The sequence below is a fragment of the Schistocerca gregaria genome, chromosome 3, assembly GCF_023897955.1.
Source record: "Schistocerca gregaria isolate iqSchGreg1 chromosome 3, iqSchGreg1.2, whole genome shotgun sequence".
Classification (NCBI taxonomy): Eukaryota; Metazoa; Arthropoda; class Insecta; order Orthoptera; family Acrididae; genus Schistocerca; species Schistocerca gregaria.
This window is the reverse complement of record NC_064922.1, coordinates 838,677,947-838,701,059: the sequence shown is the minus strand read 5'-3', so window position 1 is coordinate 838,701,059 and position 23,113 is coordinate 838,677,947. Positions and strand designations below refer to the sequence as shown.

At 42.7% G+C, this 23,113-nt stretch overlaps 1 protein-coding gene across 6 annotated transcripts in view; it reads right to left on the bottom strand.

Moving 5' to 3' along the window:
- Positions 1-11,034: 11,034 nt before the first annotated feature.
- Positions 11,035-23,113, bottom strand: part of LOC126354693 (kelch-like protein 28) — a 129,697-nt gene continuing 117,618 nt past the window's right edge. For all 6 annotated transcript variants that reach the window (XM_050004504.1, XM_050004501.1, XM_050004506.1 and 3 more), the window contains 2 exons: positions 21,202-21,388; positions 11,035-13,053 (listed from right to left, as the gene is read on the bottom strand). In XM_050004504.1, the coding sequence (XP_049860461.1) occupies positions 12,801-13,053; positions 21,202-21,388 (440 nt within the window). In that variant the 3' untranslated portion in view covers positions 11,035-12,800. The remainder of the gene's footprint in view (positions 13,054-21,201; positions 21,389-23,113) is intronic.

Below are 23,113 nucleotides of genomic sequence, written 5' to 3'. Positions count from 1 at the left end.
GTTGAATGATGCCGACAAGTGTTTGCTGCTACAGCCACAGAAGCCACGATGAAAGAACAAGAAGTAATCATGTAGTATTCTTTGCTGTTTTAGTGACTGTGATTATTGTTAAGGAAAAATGAACAATTTATTATAGACTTTAAAGTACTTCACGTATTGGACTCGCTAGAGGTAAGACAGGTTCGTAAATTATGTGGTTATTAAACCAACTTTATTGGAGATGTATTTTATCAAGTCTAATGGAAGACAAATCGGTTGACTTGTAAACATTCGAATATTGATGTGAGAAATGGTGAATATGGAAGTTGAAATATACCAAGACTGGACTAAAAGTATTCTTCGAGTACTAAATTATTTCAAAAGTACAGAGTGAGTCTTATAAATTCCTCGTAACCAGCATTATTCTTCAGAGAAGAAGGTTTTGGAGATCATCAGAGCCAGCGATCCAGGGAAGAAGATCATCTGTGTAGATCAAGTAAATCAACCGATGTGGGAGAGGTGTGAATTTTGCTTGCAATCCAACATCACACTGCTTCTTATCATCACACATCATTAGAATGTGGCAAGCATGACAGGACTCAAAAAAATGTGAATTTGGAGAGGAAATCAAAGCAGAAGATATGATGTGTTGCCATAGCAACCAAGTATAACAAGACATGAGAACTGTTTCGTGTAATTGGATTAAGTCCAAAATTAAATAAAAAACTTGTGAATGCAACACAGTGAAAGGCGTATGAAAGATAGCGATTTGTCTGCTTTATGTTCCCTTGGAAGAGGAGCTCAGCTGATGATGTTGTTTACTTGTGTGCACGCACAACAGTTGCAGACTTGGGCATGGCAAGAGATGAAGGTGTAGCCAGGGAGTGAGGTGGGGCTGCTACCCCAATAACGTGTCCTATCTACTGATGGCTGCGCACAGGGGCTTGGTCTCAGACAAGCAACCACTGCTGCATCAAGCGCATCCACTCCAGCTCACATCATCCCATTGTGACAACATGAACCCTGCCGACGGCTTGGATCTCCAACGGCTGTTAGCTCTTGGGCCAATGAGTGCATATTGTAATTGTTTAAATAAAAATGCCAAACATCCTTGCTTCAGAATAATTGTTTAAATAAAAATGACAATTGTCCCTGCTTCAGCAATAAATAAAAACATTTCTGCTACATTGGCAAACTATTGAAAACAATAAACATCTGATTCTGTTGGTGGTCGGGATGGAGGTAGTATATCCCAATTGTGCTACATTGTTTTTAGAAAATGAAGCAGAGAACTTCACACAAGTGGGTATCTCAGGCTGGTGGGGAAAGAGTTGGGGGAAATCGTGTGCTCTCTTCTATGGGTGGGATACTCCTTTATCTGCACCAGAACAGCCTGTCCAGGAAGTGGAGGAAAAATCCTTTGTGTGCATTAGAGCAGTCCAGGTGGAGGGGTGGACTCTCTGCATACTGACATAGACATATCCCTATTCTTTGTCCTCACAGTCCCACTTCCCTGCTAGTTATAGCGACCAGTTTCATGTAAATATCAACTGAAGTCGTATAAAGTAGGCCCTGCCATGGCCCCCACAAGAAGAAGTCCATTGGCATCATGCCTGTGGACTGAGCTAGCCATGGAACAGGACCACTGTGACCAATCCATTGTCATCTAGCCTGTACATCGATGTGCTTCCTAACATCAAGTGCAAAGAGTGCTGGTGCTCCATGATTTTAATTCCAGCAGTGCATTTAGTGAGTTCGAGTCTTGGTCCGGCATACAGTTTTAATCTGCAAGGAAGTTTCATATTGGGACACACTCCGTTGCAGAGTGAAAATCTCATTCTATGCTGAAGGAATGTTTTAAACATGACATTTATTGGGAAGTACATGAAGTCCAATCATGAAGTCCAGCAATTTTGCTGTTGAACATTATCTCTCTTGTAAACATGGTCTCATCTGTAAACAATGTGAAAACAGGAAAATTGTGGTTTCCTTCATGTTGCTACAGAAACAAAGTTGCAGTCTCCAATTGAAATGGGAAGTCCATTGGCTGGAGTGATAGTACATTCTGAGGATGATATGTATGCAACTGTTATTCATGTAAAAATCTCAAAAGAGTCATTTAACAAGTGTTCAGAGTTCATGTAATGCCCTGATTACTGGTGTCATGATTGTCACCAATTGTGTATAACACATTCTCTTCCATATCAGGTGTTTTGGGGTGCCTTGCATGGCCACTAACATGAAAGGATTGGCTTTCTCATAGGTGCCTATGTACAGATACAAAAGTACTGTGACGTGGTTGTTGTCACTGCGGGATCAGCTGAGCATAGCATCAGTGTGATGCTCTTCTATTGCATTTAGTGAACCCATACACAAGGCCAAAATCAATCAATGGAAAATCCAGGATGGAATGTTACAATACCAGAGAAGGAAAGCTGCTACTCACCATATAGCAGAGATGCTGCGTCACGATAGGCACAGTAAAAAGATTCATACAATCAAAGCTTTCGGCCATTAAGGCCTTTGTCAGCAGTAGACACACATACACACACACACACATACACACTCACACAAACGCAACTTGCAAACACGTCTGCAGTCTCAGAGAGCTGAAACTACAGCTGTGTGTCACTGTTAACATACCATTGACACTACCAGAGAAACAAACAAAAGGCAGAACAGAGCACTATTGAATGCAAGATTGAGGGTGAAGAGTGAAGTTGCCACTACTGTTGTTGATAGTGGGTACTATGAGTGAATGGGACAAGTTTGTGCCCATGGAAATGTGAGGATGGTTCCTCAAACAAAACAAAATCTACTTTTGTTCATTCGCAACCATCCAGTTGGGCTACTGCTCCATCTTCAAAGGCCTAACATCAACAGTGCACTAAACTCAAACTTTTTTTTACCTTGCAGCAAAGAAATCAATCTTCAGTTTTATAGCGGTTTCAAAATATAGGAAATCAGTATTTGTATTGTACAACTATAGTATTTTGAACACCTAAAAAGGCTGTAGGTAGTTTTAACTGATTGTGTGACAGCAATTAGCATAGCTTGCTGCAGTACAAATAGCCAAAATTCATTACCTGGCAACTGTTGCAGAATGTCTTTTTTAACGATGTTAGGAGAAAGATTGATGGCTACTCAACATAAAGACTACATGTTGAGTTGTAGAGAGGCACAACAAAAAGACTGTTACACATCTTTAGACCAAAGGCTTCTCCAGAAAAGAAAAAACATACACACACACACACACACACACACACACACACAAACACACACACACATTCACACATGCAAGCACACTGACTGCCATCTCCTTTGTTGATATTCCAACCTGGAGTTTCCATTGTTTGGGAATATCTTTTTTGTATGATACTGTTTGATCAGACTCAGACTCTTTGAATAAAAGAAGCTTTTACCTAGAGGTTGCAGAAAGGATGCCAATTCAAAAGACTTACACCTCTGAGTGTTAATCAACAATTCTTTCCACAAAATATTCACCCTCTTACAGAAATGTAAAACCACAGCCATAAAAAATTACACAAAATAAAGGAAAGGCAACCACTCTCTTGTAGCTAACTTATATGTGTTGTATAGAAACACTGATGAAATCGACACCAACATCGATATGCATTCAGCTTTGGACTCTAAGCTTTATCTTTGGCTGTTCCACCATGTTTAGTTCAGTTATTTGTGATCCTTGTTAAGGTTAATAAATGAACTACTGCTAAAGGGGTGTAATTACTGGTGCAACCAACCCGGTAATCCTCCTCACTGGTGACCCCGAGTTGTAACATCTTCCGTTTTCGCCGTTTTACTGTGTCTGTGACCTCCGCGTCGGCTATTTTTTCATGCATTACATCGACACAGCATTCGAACAATGACTTCGGCCCAGTGCCTAATTCTGGATTTTCTGATTGACATGCATCATGTTGTGGGTGAAGTACACACACCACGACTGCAACACGATGCTTCTCACTCGATGATTACGCCGATTTCGCTGGACGTTTCCGAGCCTGCAACAATAAGTGAGGTTAGGAGTGCGCATGACTCTGGCTATCAAATGCCTTTGTTCCCGCCACATGTGCCCTCCCTCATCAACTGTGCAGTTACCTCTTACGGATCTCTGTGCAGTGTGGGACCAATGCCAATTACAACAAATGCTTAGTTGGACAACCTACGACCGCCAGGACAACGATTTGCCACGCCGCAATCCATGCAGTACCACACGGATACCTGCCACATGGCCGAAACTGCTTTGTTCACAAGTCTACCTCCTCAGCATCCGACCACACCCGTGCCTGCCTCGGTTCAGCATCAACACATGCCTTCCTACTTTGATACCTCGGCCTGCAACAGGAACAATAACTTGTTATCTGTGCCTGACCTCCACCTCTGTCCCACTGCTATGCCTCAGTGTTTTGTGCCATAACATTCACCTTATCCGCACACCATTTCGAGTGGAGTGACTATGAACAGTGAACATTCACACATTCCGTCCCACATTCAACATCATTTCCAGCACTGTGCTTCCGGACAGCTTGCACCTCTGCAGCCTCCCTGCAACACAGGTGGCCCCGGCTCTGATCATACATCGAGCTTTCCACGGACTAACATGCGTTCTCAAACTTTGAACTTTTTCTCACGTGTCGCCCCCGCACTGGCTCCAGTCGACCTTCCGCTACCGTTCTTGGCACATCTCGGTGCCTCATCCTCATCAGTGTTCCGTGACGCGTCAATTCGAACACACCTGCAACATGTTGAGCTTCCGCAACCGCAATCGACACATTACAGTGTCTCACCCACGTGGGCCTTCTGCGTTGCGACGGATCGCATTCAACCACAATGTGTCACCTTCACACTGCCACCCAAACAGCCATCATTGCCACATCCCCTGGAGGCACACTCTCCTGAAATACTACATCAACAACAGCTCGATTCAGGCAGTGCCCCGACGAACTCAACTCAACCTGTTCTTCGGAACATTCTACAATGCTTACCGACGCTGCCACCATTTAATCCCGACAGAGCAACAACCTGGTTCAAAACTGTGGATGAAGTGTTCGACCATTACAAACTCGACGAGTCAACCAGGTTTCTGTGCCTCATCACCCACCTGCACAACCAGGAGGACTTGATTGCTGATCTGGTTGATGCCCCGGACTCATCTACCCGGTACACTCTAGCCAAAAAGACTGTTCTACGTCAGCTTGCACGCTCAACGGAGGCAGCAGTATGGCAAGTGCTCCACGTCGAGCAACTAGGCGATGACAAACCTTCCCAGCTCTGGAGACGGCTACGTGACCTGGTCAGCGCCGATCTATTCTCTGACACAGCTCTCCTCGCCCTCTCCTCAGATCCACTATGCACTGGCTCAGAGGTCTCCCGAACCTGTTGAGCAAAGAATGACAATTGCTGACAAGCTACACGATGCATCACTGCTCCATTTTGCCAGCCACTGCCTACCTGACAAGTCTCAGGTTCCAGCTCATCGTCCTGCAGCCGGATGCGGCTGGGGCCGTACAATGCCGACCGTTCCGCTCGCTCCAGGAAACAGTAAACAAGCAACTGGGACGTCACCGGCTCCGCCCTCGGTCACACCCCCTCCTGCAACTGGACCTGCTGCAGCCACCTAACCTCGGCCACCGCCACTGGCAACAAACGTTCCGCAGGAAATGCAACAGCACTACCCATACTGTTACTTCCACACACGGTTTGGTGAGGCGGCACGGAACTGCAGACCACCCTGCTACTTCCCAAATGCCAATCGCAGGTAGGTCCGGGTGCCGCCTCCTGCACACAACATGCCAGGCACCTCCCAGCGCTCCATTCTGTTTGGAAACAACTGGATAACTGCAGATGACTTTACATTAAAGACATTTCGTCAGGATACCTTTTCCTAGTGGACACAGGTGCCGATGTTTCGCTGCTGCCTACATCCTTAGCATCATCAAACATCCACCCTCATCATACTTCACTGCAAGCTGTGAATTCAACTAAACTACAATGCTCGGGTTCAATTTCCCACGTCATCTCACTCGCCACAAACTGCAAACTAGAGTGGACTTCTTAGTGTGCGAAATTGCCGAACCTATACTAGGCATTGACTTCCTGCAACACCACAAACTTTCACCAGACCTAGTGCAAAACACTGTGTTTCATCATCTTTCCAAGACTCACTTCCCCTGTGTTCCGTCAAGCAAACCCACTCGCCTACACAAGGAAAACTTCAAGCTCCCCCTCCGGCTCCATGAAACACAGCTCCAGCTCTCTGATGTAGCAAAGGAATTACAGACACTACAGCAAGGACAAAGCAAGGTCAGTAAGTGCGCAAAATCTGCTTGCAGTACCAGCAATTGAGCCTCCATGTGTTTACCTCCCGCTACCCCTCGCAATTGTGCTATCAAGACTGCCATAACATATACTGACAGTTCCGCAGGGCCACACCCTCCTAAAATGGCAGCGTTTGACACTCAGCCGGACACAAGTGCGCATGCGTGACGAGCGCCACGTGTTGCCGAACTGATGGCACCTATGCCGCCCCTCATGGACAGCACCTCAAACTTTGCAACTTCAGCTCCTGCGTGCCGTCGTGCCACCACCACTGACAACACAAACAGTGCACTCGCGTCAAGCATTTCACCCGCGACCGTGCTGCCACAGATAGTGCCCTCGGACAATGGACTCACGAGCTCTACCGGGCTTACCCGAACACGGTGCCACTGCTTCGAGCTGGTGGCCATCTTGTCACGTTGACTCCTGGGACACCTTGCCGCCTCGGCTCCCTTCGGATCTGCCGAGTGGCTCCAAACACTACAACCACGCCTCACCTAGCCCTCCTGCCACACATTGTAAACAAATCACCTCTCGTCCGTCGACAACATTTCCGTCGTCACCAATGGCACGATTCACAAGCTTCACCTCATGCCAGGTCCCTCGATCTCCACTAAACCACATCAACTTCGTCCCGAGTGCCTCTCAGACCTTAAAAATCAGATTTATGAACTACTAAGCTCCAGCGTCATTGAACCCTCTGCCAGTAGCTGGTCTATGCCCATACGACACCCAAGAAAGACAGGTCCTGACGCATGTGCAGAGACTACCATCGACTAAATGCACGAACATTGCCGGCTTTACCAGTTCCCTCGCAGGTTCAACCTTGTTCTCTGTCATTGATTGCAAACGGGCCTACCACCATATCCCCATGGCACCTGAAGACATCGAGAAGACAGCAATCACCATCACAATCGGGTTATTTCAGTTTTGATTCGTGCCCTTCGGTCTGAAAAATGCAACCCAGACCTGGCAATGCTTCATCAACGAAGTGCTATTCCACCTAAAATTCTGCTTTGCATATCTTGATGACATTCTTGTTATCAGCTCCTCCGTCAAGGACAACATTCGACATGTGCGAACTGTTATGAACACTCTCGCAGCAGCAGGCATCGAGACCAACCAGGACAAATTGCAGCTATATCAACTCGCTGTCACTTTACTAAACCTAGCCAGACCTTCATCATTCAAAGAGCTCTGGTGCTTTCTGGGGACGGTTAATTATTATCGCTGAATTCTACCTCAGGCTGTGGAGATTCAGGCTCCACTGATGGACGCCTCGGCAGGCACCAACACTTCTGGATCTCGACCCATTCCATGGACCCCTGCTATGAATGACTATTTCACTGCCAACGCTGCAAAGTACACAAGCACACTTCACCCCCCCCCCTCCTCGGCACCTTTTCGATCTCTCCTGGACGTTTCCAGCATATTCATATTGACACTGTCGGCCCTCTCTCCCACTCTAACGGCTTTCGTTATGTTCTCTCGTATATCGACCGAACAACTCGCTGGGTTGAGGCTGTTCCCATCCCCAACATTATGGCAGAAACTGTTGCTCAAGCTTCCATCGAGTGATGGGTATCGTGTTTTGGGTGTTCAGCTATCATTACGACTGACCAGGGCAGACAATTTGAGTTGGCCCTGTTCAACGGGATTTGTAACAATTGCGGCATCTGGCGCATCCATACCACAGCATATCATCCGTAAGGGGATAGTCAAGCACTGGCACCGCACTTTCAAGGCAGCTCTTCGATGCCACGACTCTCTATCGGCGGAAGCCCTTCCCCTTATGCTACTCAGTATTCGTGCGATCTATAAGGAAGACTTAAAAGGCACAATAGCCGAGTTCGTATACGGCCAGAACATTGTTCTCCCTGGAGAACTTGTGACACTTCCACTTGTCTCCCTCAGTCTGACTTACCTTCCTTCGTGGACTGTGTCAGACGCCACTTCATCAACCTCCATATCCCTCCATCCACTAGCCATTCCGCCCTAATGTTCACGTCCTGAAATCTCTGGACAATTGCGAGTACGTCATGCTCCGAGATGACACTGTCCGTGCTCCCCTCCAACCTCCATATACTGGCCCGTACCGAGTCCTCTGGCGCTCAGCCAACACCTATGACATCCAGATGAAAGATTCAGCTGTTACAGTCTCTCTCAATGGACTTAAGCCTACTCATGTCGAGCCTTCTTCTACCCCCCTTCAGGCGACAACCACATCACTCACTGTCGTGGCTCACGACACTCCGACCACTCCCTCCACATTGGACTTACACACTCGATCGAGTGACTTCCAGCTCCAATCATCGATCTCTCCTCCGACCTCACCCTCTACGCCAGTCTCACACACACCATCGAGTGACTTCAAGCTCCAAACTTCGAGCTCTCCTCCGACCTCGCCCTCTACTCCGGTCTCACGCACTCTGTAGAGTGACCACATGCTCCCCACATCGAGCTTACCTTCAATCACGCCCTCGACGCCGGCCCCTTTGCCGGTCTCTTCGACCTATCCACCATCGCCTGCCTCGTCCTGTCGAGGTTTCTCATGCCCACCCATCTTGAACGTGTGCTCGCGCGAGGTGTTTGTGCTTGTCCCCCTGGATATAATCCACAACATCTCAATAATACTGTGCGATTATACACTGTTCATCGTGTGTTTCTCTTATCCAGTTCTCATGACACAACCTCCATTCCTTGCCATCTTCTCCCGCCTGACGTAGACCTGGACATGCTGCGTGAGTTCGCCACGCCCTCCGGAGACATTGTTGTCGTCACTCCGTTCCACCCGCAAACCGCCGGCCTACCTGTCGCCACACAACCAGCAGGTCCAGTATAATGCCCGGCTCGCTTCAACGACTTCCAGGTTCGGTGGCCGAACCTTCCTTCATGACATCTACGCACACAGCTCCTCGACGACGCTGTCGAGCTGACCGTGGTCTGGCTTCCGCGGACCACCCCTGCAGACGCCATAGACACCCCCTCTCCCCTGGCCTGTCAAAAGTACTCCATATTGGGGAGGGGGGGGGGGGGGGGTGGAAGGGGCACGTGGCGCCAATGAAATGGACACCAACATTGATATGCATTCATCGTTGGACTCTAAGCTTTATCTTTGGCTGTTCCACTATGTTTAGTTCAATTCTTTGTGATCCTTGTACATGTTACGGTTAATAAATTGAACTACTGCTAATGGGGTGTAATTACTGGTGCAACCGACCCAGTAATCCTCCTCACACTCAACAAAATACAGTATTTACACTAGCTTTCAAGCCCTTGCTCTTTCACTAGCAATATTACACACATTTGCATACACACACAACCACAGACACACAGATGCTCACATCCACCGTGACAGCAAGAGTGAGATGTGTTTGTAGTCTATCCCTGATAGTAATCAGTCTGTATATTGAGCACATCGTGGAGGAAACTAAGGAGAAATTTGGGAAGTGAATTGAAGTTCACAGAGAGTAAATAAAAGCTTTGCAGTTTGATGAGTAATTTGTAATTCTGTCAGAGATGGCTAAGGGCTTCGAAGAGCAGCAAAATGTAGCTGACAGTGTTTAGAAAAGAGATTATACAATGAATATCAATAACAAAGAAACAAGGGTAATAAAATGTAGTTAAATTAAATTAGGCAATGCTGAGGGTCTTAGCTCAGGCATTGAGACAGTAAATGTAATAGATGAGTTTTGCTTTTTGGGCAGTAAAATAACTGGTGAAGACAAAAGTAGAGAAGATATTAAATGCAGTCTGGCAATACCAAGAAAAGCCTTTCTGAAAAATATGAATCTGTTAACATGTAATACAAATTTAAGTATAAGGAAATCATTTCTAAAGATATTTGCCTGGATGATAGCCTTGTGTGGAAGTGAAACATGTAGGCAATTTGGAACAAAGAGAATAGAAGCTTTTGAAAATTGGCACTATAGAAGAAGGCTGCAGTTTAGATGGATAGATCGAATAACAAATTAGAAAGTTCTGAATCAAATTATAAAAAAAAAAAAAAAAAAAAAAAAAAAAAAAAAAAGAAATTTGTGGCATTGCATTGCTTGACTAAAAGAAGTGACTGGTTGAGAGGACTTATCCTGAGGCTTCACGGTGATGGAAGGAAGAGGAAGAGGGAGAGAGGGAGAGGGGAGGGGGGGGGGGGAGAGAGAGACAGAGAGAGAGAGAGAGAGAGAGAGAGAGAGAGAGAGAGAGAGAGAGAGAGATATAATGTGTATGTAAGTGAGGGGGGGGGGGGGGGATAAACACTTTAGTGTAAGACCAAGATTCAGATGGTTCTAGGTTGTGGTAGTTATGCAGAGATGAAGATGCTTGCACAAGATAGACTATCGTGGATTGCTGCATCAAACCAATCTTTCGACTCAAGACAGCAACAACAAGAACAACAACAACAGTCCCTAATTTTCCAATTTTACAGTGTGAGTGATGATAACAATTAATCACCATCAACTAAAAAGGTCTCCTCATCTACAAACTCACAACTAAATTATATTATGGGCCAACTTTCTTGTAGGTAGAATTTATTTATGATGCAAAGTTAGATCTTGCATATGTCATAGCTAACTGACCATAATAAAATATCTAAGCATTGAAATTGTCATTCTTTCGGTTTTTTCCTCATTCCAGTTCTACATAATTAAGAATGAACTCAACACACAAATATGTGAACACAATGAGTAAAGCAGCATTCAGTTGGCAAACAGAAAATAATACTCTGTGACCAATCACTGTAGTTCATTTATTTTCCAAAATTTATGCTGGAATAACTTACATGGAACATGTGTAATGATAATCAGTAGAATGACAGCAACGTGTTTGAAGAAGTTAATGTAAGTAGTCATTAGCAACAACTGATTACTGACAAAGTTACATGTGGCATACAGTTACTTGAATTTTGCAATATTTTTTGTCATCTTGAGTTTTTTTAAAAATAGAACTTAAAGCTAGTCACTTGTAACAGTAAGTTTTTGGAAATAATATCTCAATATAACTGAAGAATCACACTCATTGGCAACACAAACTATAGTAGAATGAAGCAGCTAATTGTTCACTGGAAATTAAATAGTTTTTCTTTTTTATTTAAGAAGTGGGTGGGAAAGACACTTTGAACTGCAACAGAAAAAATGTCTATATTAATTATTTGATTTCCTACATTTCTGAGTTCCAGATGCTTGTTACTGCATCTTTGTAGCACAGGTCCAGAGAAACGCATGCTTGCAAGAGGCAATGAGAAGGCAAACAACAAAATTGGTGTATTAGAAACAAAGTCACAACATGTCAGGTAAATTGTAGTCAATTTTACAAGTGTTACCTGATCTAAAGTAGTGAGTTGCTCTGCTACACCTTATTTCCTTTTTACACGTTTAACTTTCCACTAGTTTCCATGTTTTCTTTGGTAAGGAACCTTTGGTTACAAAGGTTCAGGATTTATCACTGGCCTCATTTGGCAGATGGATATATTGTACCCAGTCTCACATCAAATATATATTTCTTCTCTGTCTTATTCAGTACCATTTGTGGCTAGATTTATAAAGTAACATCCCATCATTTGTTTCTATTTGCAGCAGATCTGTTTACAGAGTTTTAACAAAGCTAAAGCTTTCACACAGCTAATATCTATGCTGTTCACATCAATAGGCATATTATTAGTCCTGATAAATAAATGAAGAGTAATAGATTACATATACATCTAATAAAGGTGTAAATGAGCTGATGCAACTAAAACTGTTAAATTTTTAAATAGCTGTTTCTAAGAATATCAGACAAGAAGAACACATTGTGTTAGCTAATACATGGGATGCTGGTACTAAATAAAACCATTTCCCCTTTATAAGCATTCTGTCTGATAATTATATGGAAACTTTCCTTTCACTGCCCATCATCATCCTGCATCTCAGAATTTTAGAACGAATAGTTTTGTCTCATTCATTTTGAGATACTTCTTACTTTAGTGATGGCACAAGAAAAAAGACAGGGTAGCAGACCTTCTTATTGTCAGACAAGCATTTAACCACTTCCAAGTTTCAGTTAAGTGAATTATTGACAAAGAAAATATCTAACTGCTAGGAAAAGTTCATAAATGTAGTATTGTAACTTTCCTTTGTCTCAATTAACTTCCATTCTTCTTTAATAGTCATGTTTACATTTCTCTTCACTTTGAAGTCCCTGCTCTCCTCTGGCTCTGTATAAGCTTTTTCCAATGTACCATGTTACTTCTTCCTTATCCAATGCTGCACTAACACTCACAGATTAATAATCACATATAATTCCTGGTTTCCTCATTTCTCTTTAGTCTGATTCATGGAAGTCATCTGAGTAGTAATACTTGGGAATTCTTTAGATTTATTTCTTTTCCTTCTTCTTCTCCTCTTTTTTTCTTTAAGGAAAAAGAAGAACATGGCACACAACATTTTCTTTCACAGCATCTCATTATCAAGAGTAGTGCCAGTATGATCCATACATATATACATTAGTACTTATGGCAGCTCGCCAGGAAATGTTGGAATATATACTGTTACTGCAGATGGTGACACACGTTTGACATTCATGGAAATAACACAATGCCACATGTCAGTGCTTGGATTATATTTCTCTACTGTATTGAGTTCATGCACACTATCACTGCCACCCACACAATAAATTCGATTGTGGAAAACTGTTATTCCAAAATACGCTCGGGGTATTTGCATTGGCTTCAGGACACACCATGTGTCTGTTGATGTGTCATACCTGAAATCATAAAATACATAACATCAAAATAATATTGTAAATGCATATTATTGACTACAAAAAAATTATGGAATGAAGGTAATAAATCACCAAAGAGTCAAGGGGTTAAGTTCCAAGTGACCTATAAATGAGACTGAGAACTTTGGTAGCTTTTTGGGTGAATATTCTTTCAGAGCTACATACACACATATTCGTACACCATATTGCAACACTATTCTGGCTAACTGCATTTTGCTGGTACTGCAGTTTGTTGGGCCAGGGTAGTCACACAGGTGTGTGTGGTGGGGAGAGGAGCAGGGAGGGGGAGGGGGAGGGGGAGGGGGAGGGGGAGGGGGAGGGGGAGGGGGAGGGAGAGAGGGAGGGACGGAGGGAGGGAGGGGAGAGGGAGGGATGGAGGGGGGTGGAGAGAGAGGGGGGAGGGGGGGAGGTAGAGAGACTGAAATACTGAAATGAAGAGAGTAGTAGAAACGTGGCTCAACAGCACATGTTACAGTGTGGAGCTATATGTTTCCATATAGCATTCAATTCATCACAATCCTAAAAAGGTACAGAAAATGATTATTGATGCCTTTTCATGTGAATATATATGTGTTGTTCTTAAATATATCTAAACACCTTTTGTCAAATAAAAGCTGACAGGCTTAAAATGAATGTAAGGACAATCTGAGACACATTCAGTGAACTTTAAAGTAAAATACTATCAATTGATTTTTAAAAAAATGTATGTTTTTTTTGGTATTATCTAAAGTCAATAAACTGATCAAAATCAGCTGCACTGTTACTCATTGATCATACTAGCACCAAAATGGAGTATGACACACAGATGGTGAAAATCCTAATTCTTTTTTCCTGAAATTGTTCCCTTGAGTAAGAGCATACTATGGTTCCTCCTTTCAATCATAACATGAATGTTGAAATGACAGATACTGAGTTGACCAATATTATGAAACGAATAGGTTGCTACTCAACATAGAGATGACACATTGAGTTGCAGGCAGGCACAATGAAATGATGTTACATATAAGCTTTTGGCCACGCATCTTTCAGAAAAGAGAAAAGCACACACATTCATGCAAGGAAGCACATGTCACACACACAAGGCCACTATCTCCAACCACTTAGCCATACTGCAACAGAAACACACTGAACGAAGTATCAGTCCAGAGCAGGACAGGGTAAGGAGTAGGATTGCAGGGTATGGGTGGAGAAAGAGGAACCAGCACTACCTGGCGAAGCATGCAGGGACAAGGGGTGGTAGGACAGGGCTGATAGGCACAGCATCAGGAGGCTATGGGGGGAGGGCGAGGAGGGGTAAAAAGCAGGGAGTGGAGAGAAGAGTAGCAGTGAATGGGAAAAGACCAGTGGATGAGCTGGCAGAGAGCAGCACTCAATGAGGATGAGTAGAGGAAAATATGAGGAGGTGACAGGACAGAGGGAGCAGAAACAGTTGGGTGGAGGAAGTGCGGTTATTAGGTTAGCACAGGTTGAGGTTGGAGCGATTTCAGAAGCGGAAAATGTGTTGTAAGGATAAGTTCCATCTGCACGGTTTAGAAAAGCTGGTGGTGGAGGGGGGTATCCAGATGGCCCGAGTTGTGAAGCAGCCATTTAAATCATGTATGTTATGTACAGCTGCATGTTGTGCCAGAGGGTGGCCCACTATCATCATACCCTGAAATTAGGGACATTCTACCCCAAGATCATATTCCTGTGGAAGACCAAGGTGCAAGACCTGCCCAGTTCACTCAGGACTTCCTATTCCAGTCCTGTTGCTGGCTTATCCTGCTGCGTCAGAGGCTGAGCTACCTGTGAAAGCAGCAATGTTATACACCGGCTCTACTGCAATCATTGTTCAGCTTTTTATATTGGTATGACTACAAATCAGCTGCCCACCAGGATGAATGGTCATCACCAAACTATGGCCAAGAGCAAAGCGGATCACCCTGTGGCTTAACATGCAGCTGTAAATAACATACTTGATTTGAAGGGCTGCTTCAGAACCCGGGCCCCATCTGGATCTCCTCTGCCACCAGGTTCTCTGAACATAGCAGATGGGAGTTATTCTTAAAACACATTCTCCAGTCCCAAAAAGATCCTGCCCTCAACCTACAGTAACCTACTGTCCTCACATCCTCTACCCAATTGTTTCTGCCCCATTTTCCTGTCGTCTCCTCACTATTCACCTCTCATACTTCCATTACCCGATGCTCCCAGCCAGCACAACCACTGGTCTATTCCCCTTCTTTGCTCTTCTCCTTTCCTCTCCCTGTTTTCCCCCTCCTCTCTCTCCCCAACAGCCTCCTGAAGCTGTATTGTCAGCCCTATCTTGTCACCTCTAGTCCCTGTATGCTGTACTAGACAGTGCTGGTTTCTCTTCCCTCACCCATATCTTGTTGTCCCTCCCTCTTTCCCACCCTGCTCTGGATTGTTGCTCCCATTCAAAGTCTTTATATTGCAGCTTCAAAGCATTTCTATTGCAGTCTGGTCAGATTGGACAGAGGTAGTGACCACATGTCGTGAGATGTGCTTGCTTGGATGAATTTGTGTGTATTTCTCTTCTCTGAAGAAGACTTGGCTAAAACCTTATATGTAACATTCTTTTCATCATGCCTGTCTGCAACTCATCTTTATGGTGTGTTGAAAAGTATCCTTTAATTAATATTGCCGATATTCCAATATGGACTTTCCATTTTTAGATGTTGAGATGAGAGAAGGTAGAATAGAAAATCAGTTAGAATCACCATCAAGAGGAAAGTTACTCTATTTGAAGGGGTACTTATATTACTATGTAGAGATAAGGTGCAAAATTTGCTCCTCTACTAACAGAAGCTAATCATAGGTCACAGGAGAAACAAAGGGTTTACAGCAATTGAGAAATGGCACATATTCAAAGAGATTCATTTATCAAATGCGTTCAAGTATAAGCCTAAATCAGCGACACCAACGTGCTGTTTAAAAATGGAACACACACTATTCTTACATCTTATAACCTTTCTGGAGACAGCAAGTCCCCTTTGTAGGAGACAACATGGAATCCACAAACAGGAATATTTAGAAACTAAGCTTATTTAGCTTACCTATGAGAGACACAAAGCAATAAACAATAGTAAAAAGTGCATTATGTTATTAGTAGATGGATATGATGGATTGGATTGGATTGGATTGGATGTTTGAGGTTTAAGGGACCAAACAGCAAGATCATCAGTCCCTTGTTTCAAATATGGTCCATTCCGCTAATGTGACATCTCAGGAAAGTCAGAACAATAAAAGGGAAAAGGCTAAAAACATAAAAGGGCAGTCATGTTGTCAATAGTAAAAACAAAATGAGGGAAGTCAGCAAGAGAACGAACCCAACGCTATGCTGAAGCAGCATAGGCAAGACCACCTGTGACTTAAAAGGTGCAAGCGCTAGAATGTAGAAGTACGTATGGGAAAAGGAGACTAACCAATCCTCAAAAAAAAAGGGTAAAAACAGAGTAAAAGGGGAAAAGAGGGTCTCGGTCAGGGAGGTGAATCGGGAATCTCCGAACACGGCTTACAGTGGGAGACACCCAAATACTCACCGCCCTGCCCCAACACCAGAGAGAGATTAAAAACCTTAAAACTGAGAATAAAAACCACTTTCCCGGAGGAAACTGAGAACCAGAGAGACCACCCGGGAATCGTCAGCCAACATCAAAGGTAAAGTGTGGGGTAGTCTGTACTTAACATGCAGAGCCAAAAGAAGGGGGCATTCAACCAAAATGTGGGCTACTGACTGAAAGGCTCCACAACCACAAAGTGGAGGTGGCTCATCACACAAAAGAAAACCATGGGTCAGCCTGGTATGGCCAATGCAGAGACGACACAGTGTGGTTGAGTCCTTTCGGGAGAGGCGAAAGGAAGAACGCCAAGGGCCCGGTGTCACCTTAATCGCACGAAGTTTATTAGACAGGGGAGTAGCCTCCCAATAATTGCCCATGACTGTGCGAAGTGGGATTTGATGTGAAGCCGTAAATCCGCTGCAGGAGGGGTTACAGAAAACGGGGGGTAAGTGACTGCTCCCCCAGCCAAACGATCAGTGAGCTCATTACCCAGGACACCCACATGGCCAGGGACCCATAGGAAGGCAATGGAACAAGCGGCACGGTGAATATCAGCAAGATGGTTATGGATGGCAAAGACCAAGGGATGGCGCGAAAAACACCGGTCAATAGCAAGAAGGCCACTCATCGAGTCCGTACATAACAAAACGTGATTGTGTTGGGACTGTTTAATAAAGGTAAGGGCCTGGGGAATTGCCATCAATTCCACAGTAAACACCCCACATGTAGGTGGCAGCAGATGATTTACCGTTCCAACAGAGGACGTGAAGGCATACCCCACATGATCATCAGATTTAGAGCCATCAGTGCAAAAAACAACAGCCATAAAATTTAGTGGAAAATTTAGTGGAAAAAGGAACGGAACACCACCGGGGAGATGGAATCTTTCGAACCTCGGCGGAGATCCATCTGAATTTGAGGCTGAGGAACTAACCAAGGGGGGATGGAGGAGAGGGAGCAAGGAAGACAGGATAAAGAAGGAAGCTGAAAATCATGGCAAAGAGACACACGGCGGAGCCCAACCGGTAAACTCGGAGTCGGGTGGGCAACGTTCATGGTCTGGGAACAGGGTAGGATAGGAAGGATGAGTGGGAGAGGAATGGATAGCGAGTGCATAATACACCAGAAGCTGGGACCGCCGAACAGAAAGGGGCGGGGATCCCAGCTTCCACCAGGAGACTATCAACAGGGCTACTAGGGACGTCACCGGTGGCCAAATGGATAGCATGATGGTGGACTGGATCCAGCACATGCAGTGTGGAAGGAGCAGCTGAACCATAAACTTGACAACCATAGTCCAAGCAAGACAGAACTAGGGCACGATAAAGACGGAGAAGGAGGGAACGGTCTGCACCCCAAGAGGAGTGGGCAAGGAAGCGAAGGACATTGAGTTTACGGAAACATCCTACCTTCAGGAGTCTGATATGGGGCAGCCAAGTGAGCTTGTCGAAAAGAAGACCCAGGAAACGAAACTGTGGGACCACAGGCAATCGTTGTGCATCGAGATAGAGCTCTGGATCAGGGTGGATCATAGTACGGCGACAGATGGATATGATGTATCTAGGAAAGTTTTAGTGGAATGCAAGAACACATGAAGAGAATCAACACTTGTTGCAAGGACTGCAACTTTACCCTTTAGTGTTTGATTACACCATTGAGACCAATCACTGAAATCAATGACAACAATAAAACATATTCAGAATATGCATCCAGAGCAGTTTAAAGTTTTATGGTTTTACGTTATTGCTTTTCTGACTAATTGATCGGTATAGCATGGACAGTTACGCAGGGATTAAAATCAACTTCATTATGATGCAAAAGAATTACTGACATTGGCTGAAAGCAGGTATTGACTGAAATAAATGTGGAAAGCTGAAAATTTGTGATCAACCGGAATTCGAATCCAGATATCATACCAGTCTCACATTGGGACTTTCACAAAGATAAGACCCATGGGACAGACGTCTGGGAGCAAAAGTGATATAGGGATGAACAAAAATATGGCTTCGGTTTATTCGTCAATGTAACAAAACTGTAAGAGGAGTGGTAAAGATGGCAGGAAGGATATTCTTCATTTCAAGTGACCTATGAACATCACATCTGCATTGAAGAGTGGTTCTCTTTTTGCAGTGGACTGAAAATCTCTCCGAGGCCTGTGCAGATTGATAATACCCTTCCCATCTTGTCTACCATGTCTTATCTCACACAATAGCCTGCCACAAAATAGGAAACCCCTTGTCAGTCTCATTAATGAAAAGAGGAACACCTGAACCTTGTTCTCCACCAATTCTTTGACTACGCACCTCTCATTATGTTCCTTGCTTTCAGTGTTGAATATTTTGAGAAGTGGAGTACCCATCAAAATAAGAAAGTCTAGTAAACATGGGCTCTAAAATGCATAACTTAAGAGCTATGAGCACTTCTTCATCTTCAACACCATGTAACATGTCTCTTCTACTGCAAACATTTTTCTTTCCATATTTTGGGAGGAGGTAGTATGGACCAAAACAAAGAAAAAATATCCAATGAACATCTGCTCTAAATGTATACCTTGAGAGCTATGAACACTTGTTCAATAGAAAAGATGTTTTTCACAGGAGCAAAGATTGACATATGTTCATAGTTCTTAATGTATGCACATTACAGCCCGTGTATACTACTTATTCCCAAAATATTGAAAGGAAAGAGCTTGCAGAAGAAGAGATTTGTTTCACAGTTTCCAAGATGAAAAAGTGTTCAAAGCTCTTAAGGTATGCATTTTAGAGCCCATAATTACTGGACATTTTTTCTTGTTTTGGTGGATACTACCATATTGAACACATTTTTACATTGTAAATCAGAAGAAAAGACAAAGAAATCACTATTTTAATAGCATTGGGTTTTTCAAAATTAATATCAGGTTTTTCGAGGCTTTGTACCATTTATTACATTCAACTTGTAATTATACTGAGTATTACATCAAATGGAAGAGTAACTCGAACAGTTTTTCATAAAAGTGCTCAATGTGAGTATCATCCATCACATGGGACACACTGAGCCAATAAGCAAGTTCTTCCAAACCTTCATCAGTGTGTTTGTAATAATTGTTGCAAAAACTGCTTTAATCCCGTCTCCTAAGACAGATAGATCAGCTGTTAGCAGAGGCACATACACTAGATCCTTTATGAACCCCAAAAGGTAAAAATAACATAGCAACAGATCAGGTGAACATGGGGGCCCCACGAAATGAGTTCTGTCGTCTGGGCCATTGCGGCCAAGCCAGTGGTCAGGTACAATGTTATGTAACAAGTGGCATACTGAGTTATGCCAGTGAGACAGCACACCATCTTCCTGTAAAATAAAGTTCTGTGGTTCAGATTCTCCAAGTCAAGGAAAGAGATGTAGTCCTAGCACATCAAGGTAAGAAGCACCAGCTACTGTTGTGTCACAAAAAAAGATAGACTCATAAACTTCCTGCCAGGATACAGCACAAAAACATTCAATTTAGGCGTTCTCATTGCAACTGTACCAACTTGTGGCAATTTTGCTGACCCCCAAAAAGAAATGTAAACGTGAGTTCACATTTCCACTTAGGTTTTGATGATTCATCACTGAAGATGACAAGATCCAAAAAATCTTCATTGTCATGCAGCAATATTTTGTTTGTAAAGTTGGCATGCAAACCCCAGTATGTATGCTTTAGAGCTTGTAACAAGTACAAATGGTAAGGACATAGTTGTAAGCATCTCCTTAAAAGTCTTGATACTGATGTCACTGGAATTTCTAATTCACAACTAGCCTTCCGAACTGATGTCTTGGGGCTATGTGTTAAAGACTCTCACTCATTCAACATGTTCTTCAGTCACTCTAGGTCATCTCACACTCTTCCCTTTACAAAGGCAGATAGTGTCTTCAAATTGATGATATCATCTATGGATGTTAATGTCAGTTGGAGGATTACAATGGAACTTAAATCAAATGCATGTTCTGCTGTAACAACAGATTCAGGCCTTGCTAACTGTAAAACACAAAAAGCTAGCTGTTCACTGGTCACCATCTTTGCTACTAGCATGTTTTAATGAAAGATACAGGAAATAATGTATGTGCATGTGCACAGATACCAAAAAAAAATGTTTAAGTTGCTCTTTAATTTTATGTATTATTTATAATTGCAATTTGAATGTAATAAATAGTACACAGCCTTAAAACGCCCATGCTCATTTTACCTGTAGCAATCTTACAAAACCCTCATCAGCTAACAAAATCATTGCCTGATATCAGCTTTGCAAACTTACGTACAAAATAAACAAATAACAGTGGAATATTTTTAGTTTTGTGTTCTTAAATAAGAAACTCTTCGACCAATAAATAACAGCACCATAAAGTGAAAGACTGTACAACCTTTAATCACAACAATGATAAAAAATATAAAAAATAAAACTATTCCTGATAATGTAAAAGCAAGTATTAAATACTATCATTCATATTTCTTGTATCAGAAATTTGGTAATTTAGGAGCCAGCTGTTTATTAACACACAAAAATTTTCTTACTAACCTATTTTTGGATTTAATACAAATTCTTCATACCTTTCAATGCTTCTGAGGTATATCTCATCAGAAGTGCCTCCAGCAACATAAATGGAATGACCACTTGCCACACAACCAAAGTGAGCACGTGCCTGCACCATGGGAGCCACAAAGTACCATGCAGTTTGTGAAATGTCAAGTCTCTCAACTTTTGATATACATCCTCCTGCAGTTGGGGATTCTCCACCTGAAGCAATGAGCTACTTTACTTGCACATGAATGACACAAAAACTATTGGCATTTTATTCAAGAACTCCATGGGAGGAAAGAAAAAGATACTGTAATATCTAACATTTATGAATATTGCTACACCAAGGATTATATACATGTGACCTCTGTGGTTTTCTTACAATTGATTAGGTGCATAACAATACACAGATGTTTAGGATTACTGAAACTTGAATTCACAAAGTGCTATCAATGATTCCCAAAGATTCCTACTGACCAATCACATCCCTGACATGTTTAATAGATGACATGACAATAAAATGTAAAATTATAAAAATTTTAAAAACTTTCTATAAAACTTTTTAAAACGTTCAAAATTTTCTATATATTGTCTCAGTCACATTTGTGATTGAGACAATATACAGAAAATTGTGAGAGTTTTAAAAGTTTTTAAATTTTTTATAATTTTACATTTGATTATCTGCTTACAATTGCTTTCTCCTATTCTAACGATGTCAGATATATTTGATGACATGGCAGGTGAAGATATAATAATAAAAAAAAAAAAAAAAAAAAAAAAAAAAAAAAAAAAAAAAAAAAAAAACCAAAGCAGGGCAACCTGCTGTTCCTTGCACAACATTTGTGTATTTCTCACCATATACGACCATGTGTAATCATTTGAAAAAATGGGATACAGAGTTGCCTACGAAAGGAACTGAACTCAGATCAAAACCTCCTTGATATGGTTGTCGTCCAAGCTCTGTTCAGTATGTAGCAGTCGAGATTGCATGGTGTATCAAAAGGTGCCCTAAGGCATCACAATTGATGTTTGTCCATTATTCCATTCACTGATGCAGACTGCAGTTGCCATCATAGTTTCCAACATGTAAGTAACCATCACAGCAAAGAAGCCAGTGATGGTGTTTAAGAGTCCATTACAGTCTGAAATGCTTTTAGTTTCTGAACAATGGAGCTCAGTGCAATGGAATGCATGCCTCTATTTTAGACTACATAAATAATGCCAAACTGTTGTTACACTTACATTTCTCCAGTTCTGAGCTATCATTATGGACTATAATAATAATAATAATAATAATAATACAGCCTGGTGCAAGTCTTTCAATTGGTCACCACTTCGGCAAGTTGTGTGTCTCTGAGTCAACGGCACTCAGTGTACCCGTTCAAGTACTAATTGGGCCTCATGTTTCTTAACTTGAGTGATCGGATGAGAACCAATGTATCCAGTAATGACAAGGCCATTGTCAACTTTACGAATGAAACTGTGTAGTCTGTTACAGCCTTGTAAACAAGATGGCGGAGCCCATAATTCTGCCATATTTGCATGGTTCAGTAGCTGGACATTGCTGTTTATACTCTCTTCCAACCTTTTGTTCTGTACATGCAACACTGCCACAATGCCGTAGTTACATTCCAGTTTCCATGTATGAGCCAAATTTTTATAGTATCTTCTTACCACATCCCCAAAACTAATCATTTTCCCTTATGTGAACAAACAAACATACAAGTGTTTCATCTTTTGATATTAAGCAGGAATACTTGTACTTGCTGCCTTATTTCCACTTCATTTGATGGCTTTTTGTCCACTGAGCTATATTTAGCACTTCTCTCACCATTCAAACAAGAGTACAATGCTTGGCAAAAAATACACACTCTCTCTCTATAATTTTAATTAAGTACTACTGTTACACTGCTCTACAATCTCATTTCAAAATTTTGGATTCAG